Source organism: Vigna unguiculata, chromosome 1 (genome assembly GCF_004118075.2).
Source record: "Vigna unguiculata cultivar IT97K-499-35 chromosome 1, ASM411807v1, whole genome shotgun sequence".
NCBI lineage: Eukaryota > Viridiplantae > Streptophyta > Magnoliopsida > Fabales > Fabaceae > Vigna > Vigna unguiculata.
The window spans coordinates 34,856,836-34,876,714 of NC_040279.1; the positions used below are offsets into that span (position 1 = coordinate 34,856,836).

Here is a 19,879-nt window from a genome sequence, read left to right on the forward strand (position 1 = left end):
AAGAAGGAAAGAAATTAACGAAGGAATATAGAGAAAAGCAGAGGGCGTATTTTTAGGAGGTTATGTAGGGCAAAAAGGAGAGAAAGTGAGGCCAACTCATTCAGCTCTCCAAAATTGGCAATGATAAATAGAAAGTTGATTTGTCCCCGTTACTTTACATGCACACAAATTCACAAATTAATAAGTAAAATAAAATACAAAATATATATAATAAATAAATAAATTAAAAAAAAAAAAAAAGCTATGGTTATCTTTATGTAAACGACCCATGTGGATGGTGGGCCATTGAAAACTATAAAACGGAGTTCCCAAAGATTTGCCTTTTTATTCCTTAATTACGCATACACCCACAACAATTAAACATTAAACAAATCTGCATTATTGAATCTTCATTCGTTTTTTCTTGGACCCGAAAAGAGGGAACTTTCCTATATACCCTTTCTTTTTTTTTTCCCTCATCACGGACCTTGGGCAAACCCCCCTCCAAAGCCTCCCATTTTTTTATTGAAAAAAAATTTACAATCACGAGGTTTCCCACCAAAGAGGGTCGTATTATATTATATATTACAAGTAAAAAAATAAAAATATATTTATGTGGTGAGGAGATGAAGTTGAATATTGGAGAATATGAATAAGCATCCCTAGGAGGTAAAGGGTGCCCTATGAGGAATTCCTTTTCTTCTCCTTGCGTTTGAAGGAGGTGTGGCTTGATACATGTCTTGTGTTGAACCTTCACGCAATCCTTCTTCTTGCTGATTTGATGAGACCGATCCTCTTGAAGTTGAAGTAGTGGTGGTGGTGGTAGTCTCCATTGTTAATTCTTCGTTCCTACCATCCAAAGCAAAGCTTGCATCCCCATTTTTCTTTATTCCTTCAAGCTAGTTCAATCCCACAATTAAAGTATATATACGTATTAATTAGTAGTAATGGTATCTCACGCCATGTTCCCAACCATACTCGCAACTTAAATAATCGCAAAACTCGTGCTTTGTTTAACTATAATCATGATTATGAGTATTAAAAATGAATTAAAAATATTGTTATGGTCGGACATGATGAATATTCAAAAGTAGAGGGAATATAATTCTGATGGTGAATGATGGCGATGGGGTTTCAAATGTAGGTGATGATGTATGGGTGGTGGGTGTTATACCCATATGATGAGGATGATTGAGTTGTGAATGATGTGCATGTTGATAATGAAATGAACAATACGGCAAAACAAAAAAATAATAATAAGAAGAAGATTAATAATTGTTGTAATAGTAATAATAATATTTCACCTTACATCCCAAAGAACAGAAGCGAAATGGGTCCAAGAGGCTCCTTCCACAAATCTCACAAATGTGAGCAACTCCTTTCCCAGATTTTGGTTGTGGCCTCACATTCAAGAACAAAACTCGAGCACTGTTTATCACATATGTCTGTACTCCACTTATGTCCAACACCCTCTGAATTTCGGCCACCCTCACTACATCATGATACGAAGATCTTCTTATCTATCCATCAATAAACAACAGCCTCACAAATTTTCAAAAACATTATACCATGTAATTAAACTCAGAAAATACATGTGTATATATATAGGAACAAGTGTGTTCTACTCCACCCACCTGAATGACTCGATGATCTTTGTGTCGAGAAGAACGGCAATAGAAACAGAAGGCTTCGCCATTGCAATCTAGACAAAACATGTTACATTCACTCCTAGCTGCGTCTGCGTGAATTCGACACACGTTGAAGAAAGGTGTGTGAAGAAGTTGTTCCAGCCACGGAGGTACCAGAACTGTGTCCTGTTCAAATCCCATTGTCGGAAAAAATGAACTTTTTTTAAACCTCGTTAAAGACATAAACAGAATCTATGACGATGAAATAAATATGCATACAGATAAATATACCATTGTCGGTGGATATGGATATGGATATGAATAAGATTAATAATGTGGGTCGATGGTTGTGTGCAGAATGTTAGAACCGTGAAGGGGTTCAATTTTTATTCACTTGTTCAGAAAGAAAAACGCAGATGCTGAAGATGAAAATGGCGAGGGAGAGGGAGAGGGAGAGAAAGAGAAAGAGCGATGAGAATAATAAACGGCCTTCGACTTAGAATTCAACTACACAGCAACGCTAAAGAGTGTATAAGGACAAAGGGTGATTAAAGAAATAGGAGAATATACCGATGAGATGAAAAGATAGGAGCAGTAGAAGATCACAGCCGTTGAATGTTTGGGGATGTGTTTGGCGCTTACGCTACTTTGGATCTTCTTTGCGTCTAAGTTGGCACGATACAATATATACCTACCCTAGATGTATTGTAGTACTCATTCATCATCCTACATGCCATACTTATCCACGTGTCGTTACGTCTATGGTCCATCACAGATTGTGGCTCCCATTCTCAAGGAATCTTCTGTCAGCTCTTTCTAAAATATTGCCAAGGAAAATGTTTTCTTTAAAACAAATTTTTATTTATTGAGCTATTCTAATCATTAAAAAAAATTAAAAAGTAAAATAGTCTGTGGAGATTTATTCGATGTCAAGCTAATAATACCTGATATTTAAGTATATATCAAAAAATCTCAGACTCTTTACACATGTTTCTTTCCATCGTTTTATATTTTTTTTACTCTCTTCTGCTGTTTGTGTATGAAATGACACAATAATAAGAGAAATAAAAGATAAAAATATTATTTTGTAAGGTGAGACTATATTTTTATTTACACTCGACATTTTTTTTAATTTTATTTAACATTTTATGAGTCTGTTTTTTATTTGTTTCTTATAATCTTATTACGTTTTTTTGTGTGTTCCTTTTTGTGACATATAAATTTGATTGATTAAATTTATATCGTTTAAAGTTGTCTTTTTAATATTCTTAATATTTTTAACAACGTTATTCTAGTTTCTTTTATTGTTTATTTTTTATCAATTTTTATTCCTTTATAGAAACATTAATTAAAATAAATACATAGAGAAGGGAAGTATTAAATATAATTTTTATTTTAATTAAATTAACTCATGTATAAACAGAATAACTTCTCAAAAGTACTATTTTAATTTGATGATCGATTGTCTTGTCTCATTAGAATATTACATAATCAATTTTAATGATAAAAGATAATTAGTGATTATAATTACCAATTTAGATAATATATTAATTAATTAATATTGAGATTTTTATGATAATAAAAATACTAAATTAACAATTATAATTATAAAAATTTAAAATATAAAAAATTTGATTTAATTTTTATCAGTTATCATAACTATTAAACAAAAGTATTTTTTATTTTTATCAAGACCACTTTTATAAATAATTTATTATAGAATGTTAAAATTAAAAAATGATTAACAAACATAAAGATAAACAAAATAAATAAATAAATATGTACCCATAAAAATAAGTTACAAAAATTAATTGTTATTATTAATTGTCATAAATAGTCTTTATAAAAATTAGTATAATTAGAAGGAAAAAAATTATTTTTTCTACAGAATTAGGAATGTTTTCCTTTTTTCTTGATTTCTGGTGCAATTATGGCCATTTGGCCCATTCACTTTTATCAATGTTTTCTGTTTGCACTCTTATTAATGTTTTCTGTTTATTTTATTATTTTAGAAAATTAAATACTCATTTTAGTGCCAACATGATCTTGACGTCTTTGATTACTTTTACCTGAAGATATGCCTAAAGATTGAGGATTTTTCATGATAGTTAACTTTAAATAAAAATTACTGAAATAGATAAATTTTTTACGTATATGGATAAATATAAAATTTTATTGTACGACATAATTTCAAAAACATTTTAAGTCAAATCATGTTTATTTTGTACCGGGATAAACGTGATAATGTTATATATATATATATATATATATATATATATATATATATATATATATATATATATATAATAATATTTTAATATGATATAGTAATATTATTAAATTAATATATAAAATAAATTTATATATAATTATAAATAATTTTTTACGAAGAAAAATTTTTGGATTAAACATTATCTTGATACGTCTAATCTTGTTTCATTGTTATTATTATTTTTTTCAATTTGAATATAGAAATGACAGTATGATCTGGTTTGAAATAAGGTTATGGAAGAAAGATACGAGACAGTGTAGTTTAATTTGAACTGAGATCGTTTGCATGATTTCAATGTAATCTAATTTTTATATTACACTAAAATGTGTCTCCTTACAAAACTTCAGTTCAAATTAAAAAATAAAAATAAAGCATTTTCAAAAGTCATATAAAATTACTGTGATTTCATTTTAAGAAATTTGAAATTATATCATTCATTTAGAATAGCATTACATTGTGCAAACGTAGACAAAATATCATGTCATGATGGATTCATCTAACTTTAATTTGTCTCAAATCCAATCAATGTCAAGCAAAGCTAATAATGAATAATTTGTTTCCCCTTTCATTGTACTTTCTCTTTCTCTTACTATCATTTTGTTTTTTATGTGTTTTACTATCACGTTAGTTTCACCTTGTAATTTGCGAGCTATCAGAAAAAAAATAGTGCATTTGAAATTACTCAACCTTTGCTTGGTAACAAATTACAGAAAAAGAATAAATGAAAATAATTTGGCAAAAATATAATGAAAACATTTTATCTCAAGTATCAACTCACATTATCTTAGGATAGTTATTTGTTCCATTCTTTTTACAAAATGTGACATGAACAAATTTTACAACAATGTCATGAATAAATTGAGCTATTTGAAAAACTTAGTTGTCACATTGGATAAAAAACTCTAAAAGTAACAACATTATATTTGCCCTTAATCTCACTTAAGTGAAATATAGTTATGGTAATATTCATCTACTACTATTGATAAGTTATCAAATAAGTCTTTTTTTAAGAGCTGAATTTTCACTTAGATAATAAGAAACTCTAAACCTCTATTTGTTTCCAAAAATATAGCATGATGTCAAAAACAAGGTCAAACGGAATGTTACCTTTTAAACTTTCCTTCTTACGTAGAGAAAATAAAAATAATTTATATTATTTTTGTATGGAATCGTGTTGTTTCAAAAGTTTGCATTCCTTTTCTCTTTTCGCAGGTCTTCCCCTAAATTGCTATTTAACGATGTTCTTGGATGGTGAGTACGCGTAGGCACTCTAGCACAAGTTAGTTATAATTTAAGGTGAGGTGTGTGTAAAGAATGAATGCAAAGATCCCTTTCACTACAAGAGAATGTCTTGTTGATAACCAATTTTATTAACCAAAAGTTGTTAATAACTATAGTGACCAATTTAGAAACTAGTTTACAAAGTTAAAAAAAAATATTGATTATTAAAATAATCAATATTATGAATAAAAAATTATAATTGGTCTCTAAATTTATCTACCAACATTCTACCTATTAAAGGAAATTGATTACTAAATATTAGTTACTAAGGTTAATGTAGGTATGTATACCTGGGCCCATATCTGTATGTATGATAGATGTATGTATACATGAATGAGATTCTCCTTTTTGGTGTCTTTTTTTTTGTTCACTTTTACCCTTCAAGCTACCATAAATGAATAAAAACTATTTATATTTAAATCTCACCAAACCAACCTTATTTTTCCAAATTAATAGCAAGAAGAATCAAACCCACGACCTTCCTTTCCCTTCTCTTCCTTCTAACCACTAGGGTGACATGTACATCTGTATGTCTGAGGGATATACGTCTGTATGTCTGATGGATGTAGGTTTGTATCTCATATGTACTTACCCATGACTTAGACCGAGATGTACGTGTGTATGCCTGGTTGGGCCAAGATGTTCTCAGTTCCCTATACATATACCTATAGATGAATGAGATTCCCCTTTTTTGTGTCTTTTTTTGATTCATTTTTACCCTTGAAGTTACCATTTTATTTAAATTTAACTTATATTTTAACTTTAAGTATTACTTTTAAATTTAACTACGTTTTCAAATTAAATAAATAAAATTCATATACTAAATAAATAAAAATTATTTACAAAATAAATAAAAACTATCTATATTTAAATCTCAATAAATCAATCTTATTTCTCCAAATTGATAGTACGAAGGAACTTCCTCTCCTTCTCTTCCTTCTAGCCAGTAGACCACCTTATTACTCCTACATTTTGTTGGTCCATTTATATATCATGTAGGTAGTGTTAATACTTATCTTCTAATTAAATAATAGTTTGCAAAGGCTAGACACCTTTTTGAAAAGATAAAGATAAATGGTTCAAATGTTCGGTGAAAGAATGTCTTATAGGAACAACTAAGAATAGAAAACATAACAAATAGAAGACACAAAAATATTGAAACTTTTACAAATTACAACAATTAAATTTATTAATATTACATATATTATATTGTAGTAATAGTTAAAATATCTTATATAACTGATTATATAATATTTAAACAAACAATATATTTCTCACATTTATATTGAAAAAAGGAGTTATCGTTGAACTACTAAAAAAGATAGTATAAGATGGAGTTAGAAGATGTATTCAAAAAAAATCGGAAATGAAAAAAAAATGTTGTTTAATTAATTGATTACCTTATTTAAACTCTTTTCAATTGGAGAATGTAATATATATATATATATATATATATATATATATATATATATATATATATATATATATATATATATAAATAAGTGGGTGTAATCTTCATCTTATAAACGGTCTTGTGGGGTTAAATTAGGTTTAAAGTCCACTTAACATGATATCAGAGCCAAATTAGAGCTTATTCTAACGAACTTTTTTGGACATTACGTAACAAGGTCGGAGATATCATGTGAGCCACAATACAAACAACCACGAATATGAGGAACAAGCACATATCTCTTCTTACCACACACTTTGTAGTTGTAACCACATCGAACATGCACAACCAGTTCCGTAAACCATTTACATTTTCTTTCTTATTTTACATACTTTTCATTATTTTTCTTTACTTTTTGGTTGATTTGGTTATTATACTATTATTTTTTATAAGATTTCTGATATATGTAATAATATATAAAAAAGATATCTTCTTTTTTGTCCACATTTCATTATTTTGATTTTATCCTTAATATTTTATAAATAATTTTCTTTTAATTATTATTTTAAAAAATTATATTAAACTGTTATTTTAAATTTTGTTTTATAAATATTTTATTTTTTAATTTTACATTAATAACTATTTTAAAAATTAATTATATATTTATTTTCGATCTTAACTTAAATTTTTATGAAAATTAAATAATGGAAACACATAAACACATTTGTGTTCGCAAGTTATAATAATAATTTTTATATTATTAGTTAAACACTATAAATATTTCATTATTTATTTTAAGTGAAACCTCTCCTTTAATAGTATATTCAAGTGAAACCACTCCTACAACTTTAATAGTGTAATAATTGATAATGATTAATGAGGGAAGTTAAAGAGTAAGACCAAACTATGTCTTTTAATATAAATTTATAATATAGAAATTTATTGCAATAAATTTGATTTTGTTAAAATTATTTTAAGTGATAAAAGAAACTGATAGTTCATTTGAAACCGACTTTGGCAAAAATGAATGGGCCAGGCCGGAAAAGTCAGCCCAGAGCCCGTAAAGGTTTTTATGTCTAAAACTTATATGAATCAAACTAAATTCATAGAAGGAACTAGTTTGTTCCCACTTTGCGAAGTTTCCTTCTCTCTGAAATTTCGAGGGTTTCTGGTAATTCTTCGTTTGGTGGATCAGCAATTCGGAACCAGTTAGCCATGTTCAGATTCTGGTAATTCTTCTCTGCGCCCCTGAAACTCCAATTCGTTAAATTTCATATACATGCATCTTTCTTGGTTTAGATTAACGGAAAGAAATTGAAGGGGGAAAGGGATGTGATTAAATAGTTAATGTCCATTTCTTGGATTGAGAGCTCATTCCATTTGATTCCTTTGTTTTCAGCCCTTTTTTTCCGAACCGGAGAGTGTATGATAAAAATGGATATCTGTTTCTTGGGAATTTATTGTTTTCTCCTTTGATTTCTTCAACCCTCCACCCTGTAGACGCCGTGGGAGGAGACCATAGATTGGCAGCGAGTACTTTATTTTCCCACCTGGCTCCATTAGGATTGCACGTCATTTCCTTAAAATTAGATTACATAATTTGTTTTTGTTTTAACTATGAATTTATGATTTAACTTATACTCATTATATTTTGCATAACCCCTCTTTCTTGATTATCTTTTTCGATGAGATGCCCATGATCTTCCCTTCACATTCTTTTGGGCACATAGATACGCCATTTTTTTTTTTTAATTTAGATAAAAATTAATCCCTCTTTTTTAATTGTGAATTTATTATATAAACCAAGTCAATCTCCCCGGGAGTTTCCATCATCCTTAAAAGTATTTTTCTTTCCAAAACATATTTTTACTGCCTTAGTTGCTGCAAATATAGGCATGTGGCTGGTGACACTAAAAAGAGAATGATAACACATGATTGAAATGTATATATGTAAGATTTAAAATAAGGTAATATATGATTACATATACAGAAGATAAGTGTTTTGTTAGAATTTCATAATATATCAAACAACAGGACAAAAGATTTATTATGTTATTATGCTTCGTTCCGTTTTAATCTACACATTTCTGTCCATTTATTTCCATTAATCCAAAACGTATAGAGCTTAATAGCATATATGAAAAGCAATAATAGTATTTTTGGCCAGTTAATCGCTATCGTGCATTTGGTAACATTAAACTTTCAGTAGAACAACGATAATGATAATAAACTGAATTTCCAGCGTGATAGTGGTTAATAGCATATAAGAATTTCTGTTTTCCAATTATGCGCAGGGGATCACAAGAGCAACAATCACAGGATGGTTCCTCGCAGTCACAGTCATGGTATCCACCATCAGTGGTAAGTTCACCAAGTTCGTCTAGGCCTGCTACACCGTCTGGATCTTCTTCTTCATTACCGCATAGGCCTTCTTCTCATGTTCCGCCCTCTGAAGCTGCTGGAGTCATCGCTGTTTTGAAGGACAAGAGGTTTGAGTTTTCACAGTTTATTTGCTATTCATAATTGTGTTGTATCTGATTTTGTAAATGAAAAATAGTTGGACGGGTTTTCTTAGTTGTACAATTAGTATTTTCTAGTTACTTTGAAGTTGTGAACTGTTCCCGTTTTTGAATATGGTGATCTTAATTGATTTTTCTTCTCATTACAAAATGCAGTGTTGATGAGTTGCGGAAGCTTTTATCTGACAAAGATGCATACCAGCAGTTCTTACATTCGCTTGATCAGGTCAAGATTCAAACTAATGTAAGTTTCATATCTTTACTCCAATTTCTAGTGGTTCTTACCTTGGAACTTTTATGTTCTCTTTTTGGTATTTCACTTTCTTCTCTCAATGGAGTTCGAGGAGTGTAGTTTAATGTTATTCAGTACCAGTGTATTATTACATTTTCTTATTGTGATTTGCTATTTTATTTTATTATGAAGTTGAGTTATTATTGTCTTTAGAATATTTGTTTCTTTTGGTGAATAAGAGTATTATGTGTGTTTAGACTATTTTGTTAAGTGTATGTGTCATTAACGGGTTTATTATTATGTTTTTTATTATGTCTCTTACTGAGTTTACTTGTCAACTCTGCTAGTCGAGACTTTATGGGGGTCCTTGTCATAAACTCTCAAGTTTAACAACCTTTCTATAGCATTGTAACTCCTTTATATAATCTCTCAAGTCCACGTCATACTGTTTTTGTTAACTCACTCCCAAAGTTATAACTTGCCACATTATTATTTTGTTCTAAAAATCTAGAGGATGGTGCCAATGTATTCTCATTTGTCTTCCAGGAGTATTCCAAGTTGCAACGTGGATAATTTAAAATGCAATTTGGTGGAACTTTCTCACACTTTTGAAAAATAATTGGTAGTATACTAGCTGCGTCTTGCATTATCAATCAATTGACCCAGGGTATTGAGTTTTATAAATTGATACCTTTAATAACATTTTACGAAGGTAAGTTTTATCTTTTGCTGAAAGTTACTAGAGGCATGCGCATGTATTGAATCTCAAACAAATCAATGATTTTGAAGATCCATTTGCAGGATGACTGATCTGTGAATTGTAAGATTCGTGATCAATAACGTAAAATGTGAATCTAGGAGCATGAGAAGCATGAGGTCTATTAAAATTTATTAAAATGAAATAATATTAGAATTAAAATTTATAACAAATATTATTAAAATTATTATATATTAATTAAATATTTGTATTTGTATTAGAAAAATCATAACAAATTTTACTGTGCTTTATTATGGATTTTATTTATAAGTAAAAGATACATTAATCGAAATAAAAACAATTTTCACATCAATTAGATATTTTAATTTGATACTCGAGATTACACAATACTTCAAGTATCATGTCAATAATTAAAAGTGAAAGCTGATGGCCCGAAGTCGAAACATGTTCTGTCTTGCAACTAAAACTCAAGTTGCTAAAGTAGAAGTAAATACTAAAGTATGTTATTTAGGTTAGTATTTCCTAATCCGCTAGATGCAATCTTACCTAAGTTGAACAAGAGTTAGAACTGCAGTTTGGCACAATTTTCCCGCTCCAGTCACTGTTTTCTTCCATTTTGACCAAAAACCTTCACGCTTAAGTGATGACCCTTGCAGACTGAGGCCTTGGAGAATTTCTCCAGATTGTGATTCTTGCATTCAACTCCAATTCATGCACCAAAATGATTTGTTCTTCAATTTGTATTACCAGCTTCTTGACTCGAATAATTTGCATTGTATTGAGAATTGTGTGATACTGATAGGCATGATTAAAGGTGCTGATTTGTAAAGCTTAACATCTGACGACAGTTGATCTTATTCCTACACAAGTCAAACTTTTTCGTCAACTCTTAGAATCTTACGATTTTACACACATTAGAAGGGATCGAAGAATCCTGAACTGCAATCATGTTTGGTTTGGTGGGTTGTGTCCAAATGCATAAGTATGATAGGATTTTCTGACTTGGCTAACTCAGGAAGTAGACGTAAAATAGCAGCACGGTGGAGCTGTGTAGTCAATATTCATTTAAATGAAAATCAGCCTAAACTCATAAACCCACCAGAGATTAAACCTGGTCTTAATTGTCACGCTGCATTTGAAATGGTTCTGTGTGATTGTTAGATCTGAAATTTGACTCTTGTAATTGGGTGTGATTTCATTGTTTTTGCCACTGGATGCATTTGTAGTTGTTACTGGATGTTGCCGCCACTGCCCCTTCCCGAAACCCTTAATTCCTTTGTTTCGGATTGCCCTTAATCTTGTTTATGCTCTTTCAACTGGGTGGTGCTGTAGATACGTATGAATGTAATTTGTATTATTTAATTTAATATTTTTTAAACGTGTTGCTACAAAGTGTGGAAAGTGACTTGTATATAATTATTTATTTATTTAATGAAAATGAAAAAGAAATATTAACATTTTCTATCTGACCAATATTTATGTTACTGTAAGACAGATGTCTTTAAATTCGTAAATTTTCTTTTTAGTAGTTTAAATATGAATACACTAGTTTTATTTTATTTTTTTAAATCATGTATTGATTGTTTAGTCAAAATGCTCCTAAACAAATTTTATTAGAAAAATTAAAATTTTGCATGTTTTGAGGTGTATGTATTTTAAGAGATAAGAAAAAGATACAAAACGAAAATAAATAAATAAATAAATGTAATAGTGATGTAGTATATTGACTTTTTATTTTGGCTTATTGACCTCATCAGCTGAAAGATGAACTTTGCAAGGAGAATTTGCAGCTTGCAGGTGAGTTATTTAATTTCTTTTATTTGTTATATTGCCATTAAATGGTCGGCCTGCTGTTAAATTGTGGTAGAGCCTAAACTATTGCCTTCTACAGAGGAAAATCTTCAAAAGGAGCCTCGTATCATGGAACTTAGGAATCAAGTAAGAACACAATCCTATGATTGGTTTGATTTTTTCTTTTCGAGCTATTGCTGATTATTAAACTTATTTCTTCCTCCACCTATGGAAACAGTGTAGAATAATTAGGACAACTGAGTTAGCTGCCGCAAAAGAGAAACTAAATGAGCTTGAAAAGCAGAAAGAAGAAATGTTGAAACTGAATTCGCCAGCATCTCTTGTCCAGAGGATTCTAGGTGTGACTTAAAATTGTAGTTTGCAACAATAGTTTTGGTTATAGCAATTTTATTACTATTGATACAAAGGGTAGGTTTAAATATGATAAACTATATAATATTTGCAGAGTCTGCGAATAAGACTGAAGAGGAATCTGACGATCTACACCAGCATTTCCTTGACAGAGAGATTGATCTTGCGGCTTTCTTGCAAAAGTACAAGAAGCTACGTACCACTTACCACAAAAAGACTCTGATACATCTTGCTGCTAAAACATCAACTGTATGAGCGCCAATTATGAAATATCAAGAAAGTTACTTGTATTGGCAAGTACATATTTGATTTTTGATTCATTATTGTCAATAGTTGACATTGGTCAAAGATACTTGCCACCTATTATACTGAGTTGCGGTCGCTGGGATACAGCAATCTACTATTATTGAGATTGTTCGTATATGTACAGCCTGAGATTGTTGATTCTAGTCACATTCTCGAGTGGTTTCAACGCCACTGAGATGAGGTATGTACTCGTTTGCAGACCTTCAACGCTATTTGTATGAACTCTGAAGTACATGCCAAGGTCACCATCGCTGATATAGGATTTTACTGTTGTGTTGTAAAATATAAAACAATTTCTCCTTTTCTTTGGGAGCAACTACAAGTTTATCAGAACCCATTTTATGTTAAGCCATTGCCAACATGTAGCCCGATTCTTCATTTTCGCTTTTTTTGTTACGATAGATACACCAAGTTGAGGAAACAAAAGGAAAAAGCCTTCAATAAGTTGTGATTAGGAAATTTATTTTGGACATGAGAAATGCTTATTTTATATTTGTATGAAGAAGCACAATTTTTTTTTTCGCCATTGTCGTAAAATTTAATGTTGAGATACACGTTTCTTGCAAAAGTAAATAAGCGAGAAACAATAATAATCATTTGTATTGGAATTAAGCTGAGGGAGCGTAGCCATTAATTAGTAGTAGCCTCCTGGTCCGTGGTGATCTTGAGATTCAGAATCAGAGACCTCAGTGTCTGGTTTATCGCACATGGGAGTGGTGTAATAAAAATGGTTGAGCATGTACTTGATGAAACTGCGATACACTGATGTAGGATTGTTGAGCTTGACACCAGACTTTCCACCACCGAAGTCAGTGGGGATGTTGCAAACGCTATCTGGAGAAGACACCAACCTCACCGAGCATCGTTTTGTATCCAATTCTTTGCCATAGACATACTTTTTAACATTCAAGTCGTATTGCCCTAACTCATCTGTTGTGTCACTTGTATAGTACACAACCCTGCTTCTCTTGTCCATGCATGTTAGGGACACCTTTACTCCTGTCAGTGCACGCACAATTAGCTACGATGAGATGTAGGAAAATATTAGAATGATATTGCTACAATACCTTTCATAGGTTTGCCACCGTTAACCCATTCGTTCCAGCCCTGGGTGCAGTCCTGGCACATCACTTTTCCACCCACGTAAATCACTCCTGATTCATCCAAACCTGAGGAGCAACCCACCAGCAGTGAGATCATAATGATCATCAGAGCTCTTGAAAATCCCATCTCTTCCTCTCTCTTTTGATTCACAGGGATGGATATATGGCTGAAAGAAGTAAATATATATAACAAACCATGTGGTTGAATTGTTGACAAAAGTGGAAGGGCACTACTATACTATCCGCTTAGGACGTGCACCCCATTACTCAACTGCAACATTTATTTACTTATTTATAGAAATGGAATAAAATTGATGAAATGAAACTAGTTAGGATTAGTTTGGAAAAATTTAAGCAATTGCTTTGTTTTATGTTTTGAAATTTTAAAAATGAAGATGAAACTTATGGATGCTCCATCTATAGAGACGAATTTAATACCATACGAAATAGATTGACAGTTTGGTAAAGACAGTAAGAAAGAATAATTTAGGGACTGAGATTGTTGCACCACTTAGATTATTTAAATATAAGTGATGAATGAGTTGATACTTCAACCATTGATACAAAATTCAAGTAGAAAGAAAATTCATTCTCTTTCAAAGATACTCACTTCATTTAATAATATCCGAAGTTCTTTACAATAAGAGAATATATGACTATTTATAGGAGAAACCACCTTCTAATTTTAATGCGAATTGCAAGAGTTAAATGCAAGTTCTCATATTCATCGATGTTAGTTGACCAAAGTTAAGAAAAAGAGAGGGAATTCGATTTTAAAGTATTAATTTAGCTCTAGATCACAGGTTAAGATTAACTCTATGCTTCTCATACTTATGTCATATTTTTTATGTTTGTGTCACAAGCATGATACTCAATTATATCATTATGTCTTTGTTTTCGCCCAAATTATTATGAATTCTAGGTGAGTTCGGTATCTTCAAAATGTTATTTGTTTTCTTGTCTTCCATTATTCTGCTCCTAATTTTTATTAGACTTAATAAACCTAAATAAAAATACGAATGGAAAATACAACAAAAATAAATTTTAATTTCTAAAACTTACACTTAGACTTTAATCTATAAACAAACATTTTATTTATGCAAGCTTTAAAACTAATTAAAATATTTCCCGTGTATTCCAATTAAGGCCACCGTGATACATTATAGTAAAATTAAAAAAAAAACACTCTAAACCACTTTTAATCACGGATTAGAAAACCAAAACTATTTATAACTATAATAAAGAGAATGCATATTTTGTGTTTTCACCTTTGTTATACTGTTTTATCCTTTAATTAGCGTTAGTCATTATATAGTATTCTTTATGTAACATCCAAATTTTAGCAGCTTGAAACTAATAAAAAAAAGAAATTTCATTATAGTTCCAAACCAGATAATCCAATGTACACAATATATTATTACAGTCTTATAAAATATATGACTATAAAAATATATCAATTATACATTTAAACTAAACTAGTAAACTCTATGTTTAAACTGATCCCTACTAAAGCTCCCACTGGAAAGCTCCTCCATAACCTAAAACAATGGATCCTCATTCTCCAGAAGTGCCCTTGACACTGCAACCACATCTGTTCCCACCGAAAAGGTAATCATCGCAAAAGGAAAACATACAACACGAGACAGAAACACATAAAGTAGGGGTAAGCTAATAATGATTTAAAGAAAGTTACATTAGAGTAACAATATAATAACAATCAATTATCACAAATTTACACATGAACATTCCAATACTCACACGCCATTCAACTCTAGACTCAATCATCCGGATATATGCAATTAACATCGAACCTCTTGGTGGCTTGCACTGAGTATGATTCCCAAACTCTGCAGAGTTTGGCCTCAAGGGGTTATCACCCAATCATAACACCAGGTAAGTCTCCTTCGCGCCAAAGACTTGATCGAGTCCAGTGGCTAAGACCTCCTGCTACTCTTCACGACATAACTCATTATACTCTATATGAGCCTTAATGGTTATTGGAGCGTCAAGATACCAACCAAAACTGAGTCCTTATGTCTTTGCATACCCTACCTCATCCACACTTAGAATTTCTCCATGAAATTCCTCCATAATTCACATACAACAGGTCTATATTCACCCAATCTCACTCAAAGCATACCAAGACAGTCAAAAAAATTCATTTCAGGTAAGTTAATGCAATGAAACACATCAAAATAGCAAACACATGAAATCTGGCAGCCAGCGCTCAACCTCAGATTCCAACGCTCAGCCTCAACATTAAAATCTCGTTCCAGACCTGTAGGGGTCCCAACGCTAGGGCACCGCTCGGCTGGAGCTCAACCTCATTCTTCTCGCATTTTTCAGCGCCAGGCACCGCTAGGCTGGCGCTCAGCGCTGATCTTCTCGCAATTTTCAAGGCTCAGCCTCACACCAGAAAACAGCACATATTCTGGTTTTCATTGGGAGATGTTTCACTTGATTTCATGACCCAAATTGGCACCTCCATGACAGTGTTGTCTAGTTTTCAAAATGGTTTTTAAGCAAAGTGAGATGATACCAATTAGAGCCATGATTCAAGTGTTCATTTTCCAATTCAACCTCAATTCAAACAATGCAATCACAATTTCACTTATTCAGGACCTACCATTATGATCACTGATCAACAAAGACTCATACTGATGATTAAAACGTCACATGCAAGCGAAAGAGAGCTCGCATGCAACAGAAAATAGAAAAGACTAAAAAGAGAGCGGAAACTCAACTTACGCGAACAAATAAATTGATCGGTCCAATTTGAAGAGCTTGCCGAGAGGATCAATCCTACGGTCTCGGTTCTTCAATCAGACGACCAAAGAGACAGAACCTCTAGAGAGAAGTCAGAGAACTTCTAGAGAGAAGTCAGATAACTCTAGAGAAGTGATTTCTAGAGAGATAATGTGTTTTAAAATAATGAAACTCATTTATAAGAATTCTATTTATACTAAAACATTTTAATATTAAAAATAATGGAGTCTCACTATTTTTTTAAACTAGTATCACTTTTTAACTGCCATCTTCTAGGGTCTTACACTTTAATTATTCTCTAACTTACCAAAACTTTATTTTTTTTAATAACTATAAATCGCTTACGATTTTTTTTCATATCATCATATCAAATTACTTGTATTAAATTTTTGAAAGATAATCATTATAATTACTTTTCACCGTCTGCGCCACTCTGTTAGGAGCAACCTCGTATAATATCTGCTTTCGTCTTCATATTATTATTATTTTATGCCTTTAATTAATTTTTGTAATAATTATTTTGTCCATCGTGTTAAATATAATTTTTGTGGTTTGCCGATATAAATTTTTTTTATCAACATTTATCAAATATCAATTAAACTACAGAAACACGAATTTAAACAACTTGGTTTTTAGGACAGAATTACGATTATGGATACATTACATGATCAATTACACCGATCCCACACAAAAACAAATTATGTGATAAATAAAAATACGTGGAGCAGGTTGCATGGAAGGAATGCATATGCACGATGTAGCCTACAACCAAAATAAGGAATAAATTGTTTGCACGGTGAAAGAACCAAGTTGATGCTAATATCTCTATTAATTCCATTCCATGCATCGTTAAACAAAAACCAAACAGATACAACAACATCAAAGAACCTTGTACCTGTCCGATTCCAGCCACAACAACCTCTGCGTGTTCCACCAGAAGAAGAGAGGAGAACACCACCACCAGGTTTCCTCCTCTCTCTTCCAATATCATACATACCTATTCTCACATAGACTTACCCTAAATTAAGCTAAAGCCTTCAACAATGAAGATCCTCCACAAAGATTTCGCCCTCAACCAAACCGGAACTGCGAAGCTCATGGCTGAAGAACCCGACGACGTGTGGGTCCTCTACAATCTCATCCTCCCGGCGACGTCGTTTCCGCCGACACCACGCGCAAGGTTCACCACGATTCCTCCGCCAAGAAAAACACAGCATCACGTGTCAAGCTCACCCTCCAACTCAAAGTCACGTGCCGAGACTTCCACAAAGACTCCTCCACCCTTCGCCTCCAAGGTCGCAACCTCCACCACAACCAACACGTCGCCGCAGGCTCCTTCCACACCATCTCCCTCGAACCCAACAAACCCTTCCTCCTCCAAAAAATCTCTGGCAAAACGACGCCGTCCAAACCCTCAACGACACAACCCAAAAAGAACGTTCCAATTCAAATGCCACTTCCATCCCCGACCTCGCCGTCGTTCTTTTCCACCCGCACCACGCCGAGATCCACATAGTTGCAGAAGGAGCCACCATGCACTGCACCAAGGTCGAAGCCTGCCCCAACTCCAGGAAAAACGGAAAAGTTTCTTCGTCCGTGTTTTTCCGCCGAGTGTTGGCGGCGTTGGTGAAGCGCGTGGATTTCAAGGTTTTGAGGGGCGTGGTGGTGACGAGCGAGGAGTTTCGTGCATTTGCGATTTCGGAAGCGAGGAAGATGGGGATACGGTGGATCGAGGATAACAAGACGAGCGTGGCGGTCGTGGAGGATGGTGATAGTTTGGAGAAAGTCTTGAGTAACCCGGCGGTGACGGTGCTGGTGAAGGACGGCAGGGTTAGGGCGTTTAGGGAGTTGTGGGAGATGGTGTGCAACGATTCCGGCCGCGCGTGTTATGGATCCGAGGAGGTGGAGCGTGCGAGAGAAATGAAAGCGATTGAGATACTTTTGATTACCGATGATCTTTACAGGAACGAGGAAGTTGGTACGAGGCAGAGATACGATGGTTTGGTGAAATCGGTGAAAGACGGTGGAGGAAAGGCTTTGGTGTATTCGCCGATGCATGTTTCGGCGGCGCAACTGTCGCAGCTCACCGGCGTTGCTGCCATTCTCCGGTTTCCCTTGCCTGATCTGGAACTCCAAGATTGAAATGGTGTTAAATAATTTACCGTTTTAACAAACAGGGGTTGTGTTGTACAGATTAATTAGATGGAAATGGTGTTAAATAATTTACTGGTTCTAGTTAATTGTTGGTTTAATTTGGTTAGTTGTTAATTAATCTCCCGCTGAAGTCAGGGGAAAGTGGATTGTCGAAGTTACCTGTAATGATTTGGGTTTGTGCTGTGTATGTAATCACGTGTTCTAATTGTTGTTTACTCTGTGATCAGAAACTGGTAATGCATGTCGGAGACTTCAAAATAATTTTTAATTTAGTATGAATAATGACCAAGTCTTCTCCAGGGCACTGTACCATTTAAATTAAGAAAAATGATTTGTTCACTATAACTTTTTTTTTATAATTTTATGTTGCATATTTTAATTGGTTTTTATTTTTTTATTTTTTCATTTTTAATATTCAAAAATCACTTAAAAAAGTGACAACTCATTATAAAAGAAAATTATAAAAAATCTAGTAATCAAAATATTATTTTTTTTAAAATTATATTAAAATGCAATCAAATATCACCGCATACTTGGCTGGATTAGATCCGACCAACATGCAAACAGATGCCAAATTTAAAAGAAAATCACTTAAACCCACTCAAGGGGATCCGTCCGTTCTCAGCCCATGGGTCACAGAAGGAAGCTTTCCAGCTGAAGCAAAATAGCCATAGTCCACCCATACTAAAGAGATTCTTTTATTTTATGAAACTTTCTTTTTACGTCGAAAATAAGTGTCACTTTCAATTTAATATTTAAACGTAAAACAAATTTTAATTAATTTTTATAATATAATTTTTCAGCCATATATATATATATAAATGTTCCGGTCTTACACTTTAGAAACAAATCAAGAACAAGTTGAGTCATCTGTTTGTCAAACCACTCCTGTTTGTCTCACTTTCTTCTAGCTGATTATGGAGTGAGAGAAGACCCTCTTTTCATTGATCTCCTTTAACTATTCTTTGTTGCGTTATATATGATTTATTTTAACCACCTCCGTCTGATTTGGCTACAACATAGAGTTGATGATCTCCTGTTTTCTGTGTCCTAACCCTGATATCTAGGTTTGTCTTCAGGAGTACTAAATACAAATCTAATAACATCATACTAAATACAAATCAATATATTCAATCACACTGTAAAAAATTATAGATCCAAATAACTTGTGAAGTAAACAATTTCTTCGTCCATTATACCATTACAGATTCAAATATATGTTTGGAAATAAACAATATCCGGCGAACCCATTAAACCATAAATAGTGCATTATAAGAGAGTATGTCTCTACAAATTCCAAATAGAGAAGTGAATAAAGACAACCAAAAGTGTATCTTTTAAGTAATTTTAGAATATTAAAAATAAAAA

At 32.4% G+C, this 19,879-nt stretch overlaps 3 protein-coding genes and 1 pseudogene across 4 annotated transcripts; 2 read left to right on the forward strand and 2 right to left on the reverse strand.

The window, feature by feature from the left end:
* Nucleotides 1–302: 302 nt before the first annotated feature.
* LOC114178115 lies at nucleotides 303–2,116 on the reverse strand. Of its 2 annotated transcripts, XM_028063846.1 has the most exons (4): nucleotides 1,899–2,116; nucleotides 1,614–1,793; nucleotides 1,284–1,499; nucleotides 303–878 (listed from the first exon to the last, which is right to left on the reverse strand). In XM_028063846.1, the coding sequence occupies exons 1-4, from the start codon at nucleotides 1,899–1,901 to the stop codon at nucleotides 642–644; spliced, it is 636 nt and encodes a 211-aa protein (XP_027919647.1). In that variant the 5' UTR covers nucleotides 1,902–2,116; the 3' UTR covers nucleotides 303–641. The 2 variants fall into 2 exon arrangements, with proteins under 2 accessions (XP_027919647.1, XP_027919637.1); XM_028063836.1 differs by lacking the exon at nucleotides 1,899–2,116 and having other exon boundaries at nucleotides 1,614–1,823.
* Nucleotides 2,117–7,642: 5,526 nt separating this feature from the next.
* LOC114194628 (vacuolar protein-sorting-associated protein 37 homolog 1) lies at nucleotides 7,643–12,873 on the forward strand. The gene is made up of 7 exons (XM_028084977.1): nucleotides 7,643–7,779; nucleotides 8,845–9,039; nucleotides 9,226–9,313; nucleotides 11,777–11,816; nucleotides 11,911–11,957; nucleotides 12,049–12,169; nucleotides 12,277–12,873. The coding sequence occupies exons 1-7, from the start codon at nucleotides 7,766–7,768 to the stop codon at nucleotides 12,435–12,437; spliced, it is 666 nt and encodes a 221-aa protein (XP_027940778.1). The 5' UTR covers nucleotides 7,643–7,765; the 3' UTR covers nucleotides 12,438–12,873.
* A 114-nt stretch (nucleotides 12,874–12,987) lies between these two features.
* LOC114194637 (pistil-specific extensin-like protein) lies at nucleotides 12,988–13,761 on the reverse strand. Its single transcript, XM_028084988.1, has 2 exons — nucleotides 13,556–13,761; nucleotides 12,988–13,487 (listed from the first exon to the last, which is right to left on the reverse strand). Exons 1-2 carry the CDS (start codon nucleotides 13,716–13,718, stop codon nucleotides 13,123–13,125), a joined length of 528 nt encoding a protein of 175 aa, XP_027940789.1. The 5' UTR covers nucleotides 13,719–13,761; the 3' UTR covers nucleotides 12,988–13,122.
* A 3,449-nt stretch (nucleotides 13,762–17,210) lies between these two features.
* On the forward strand, nucleotides 17,211–18,786 carry LOC114178404 (annotated as a pseudogene).
* The last annotated feature ends 1,093 nt before the right edge of the window (nucleotides 18,787–19,879 follow it).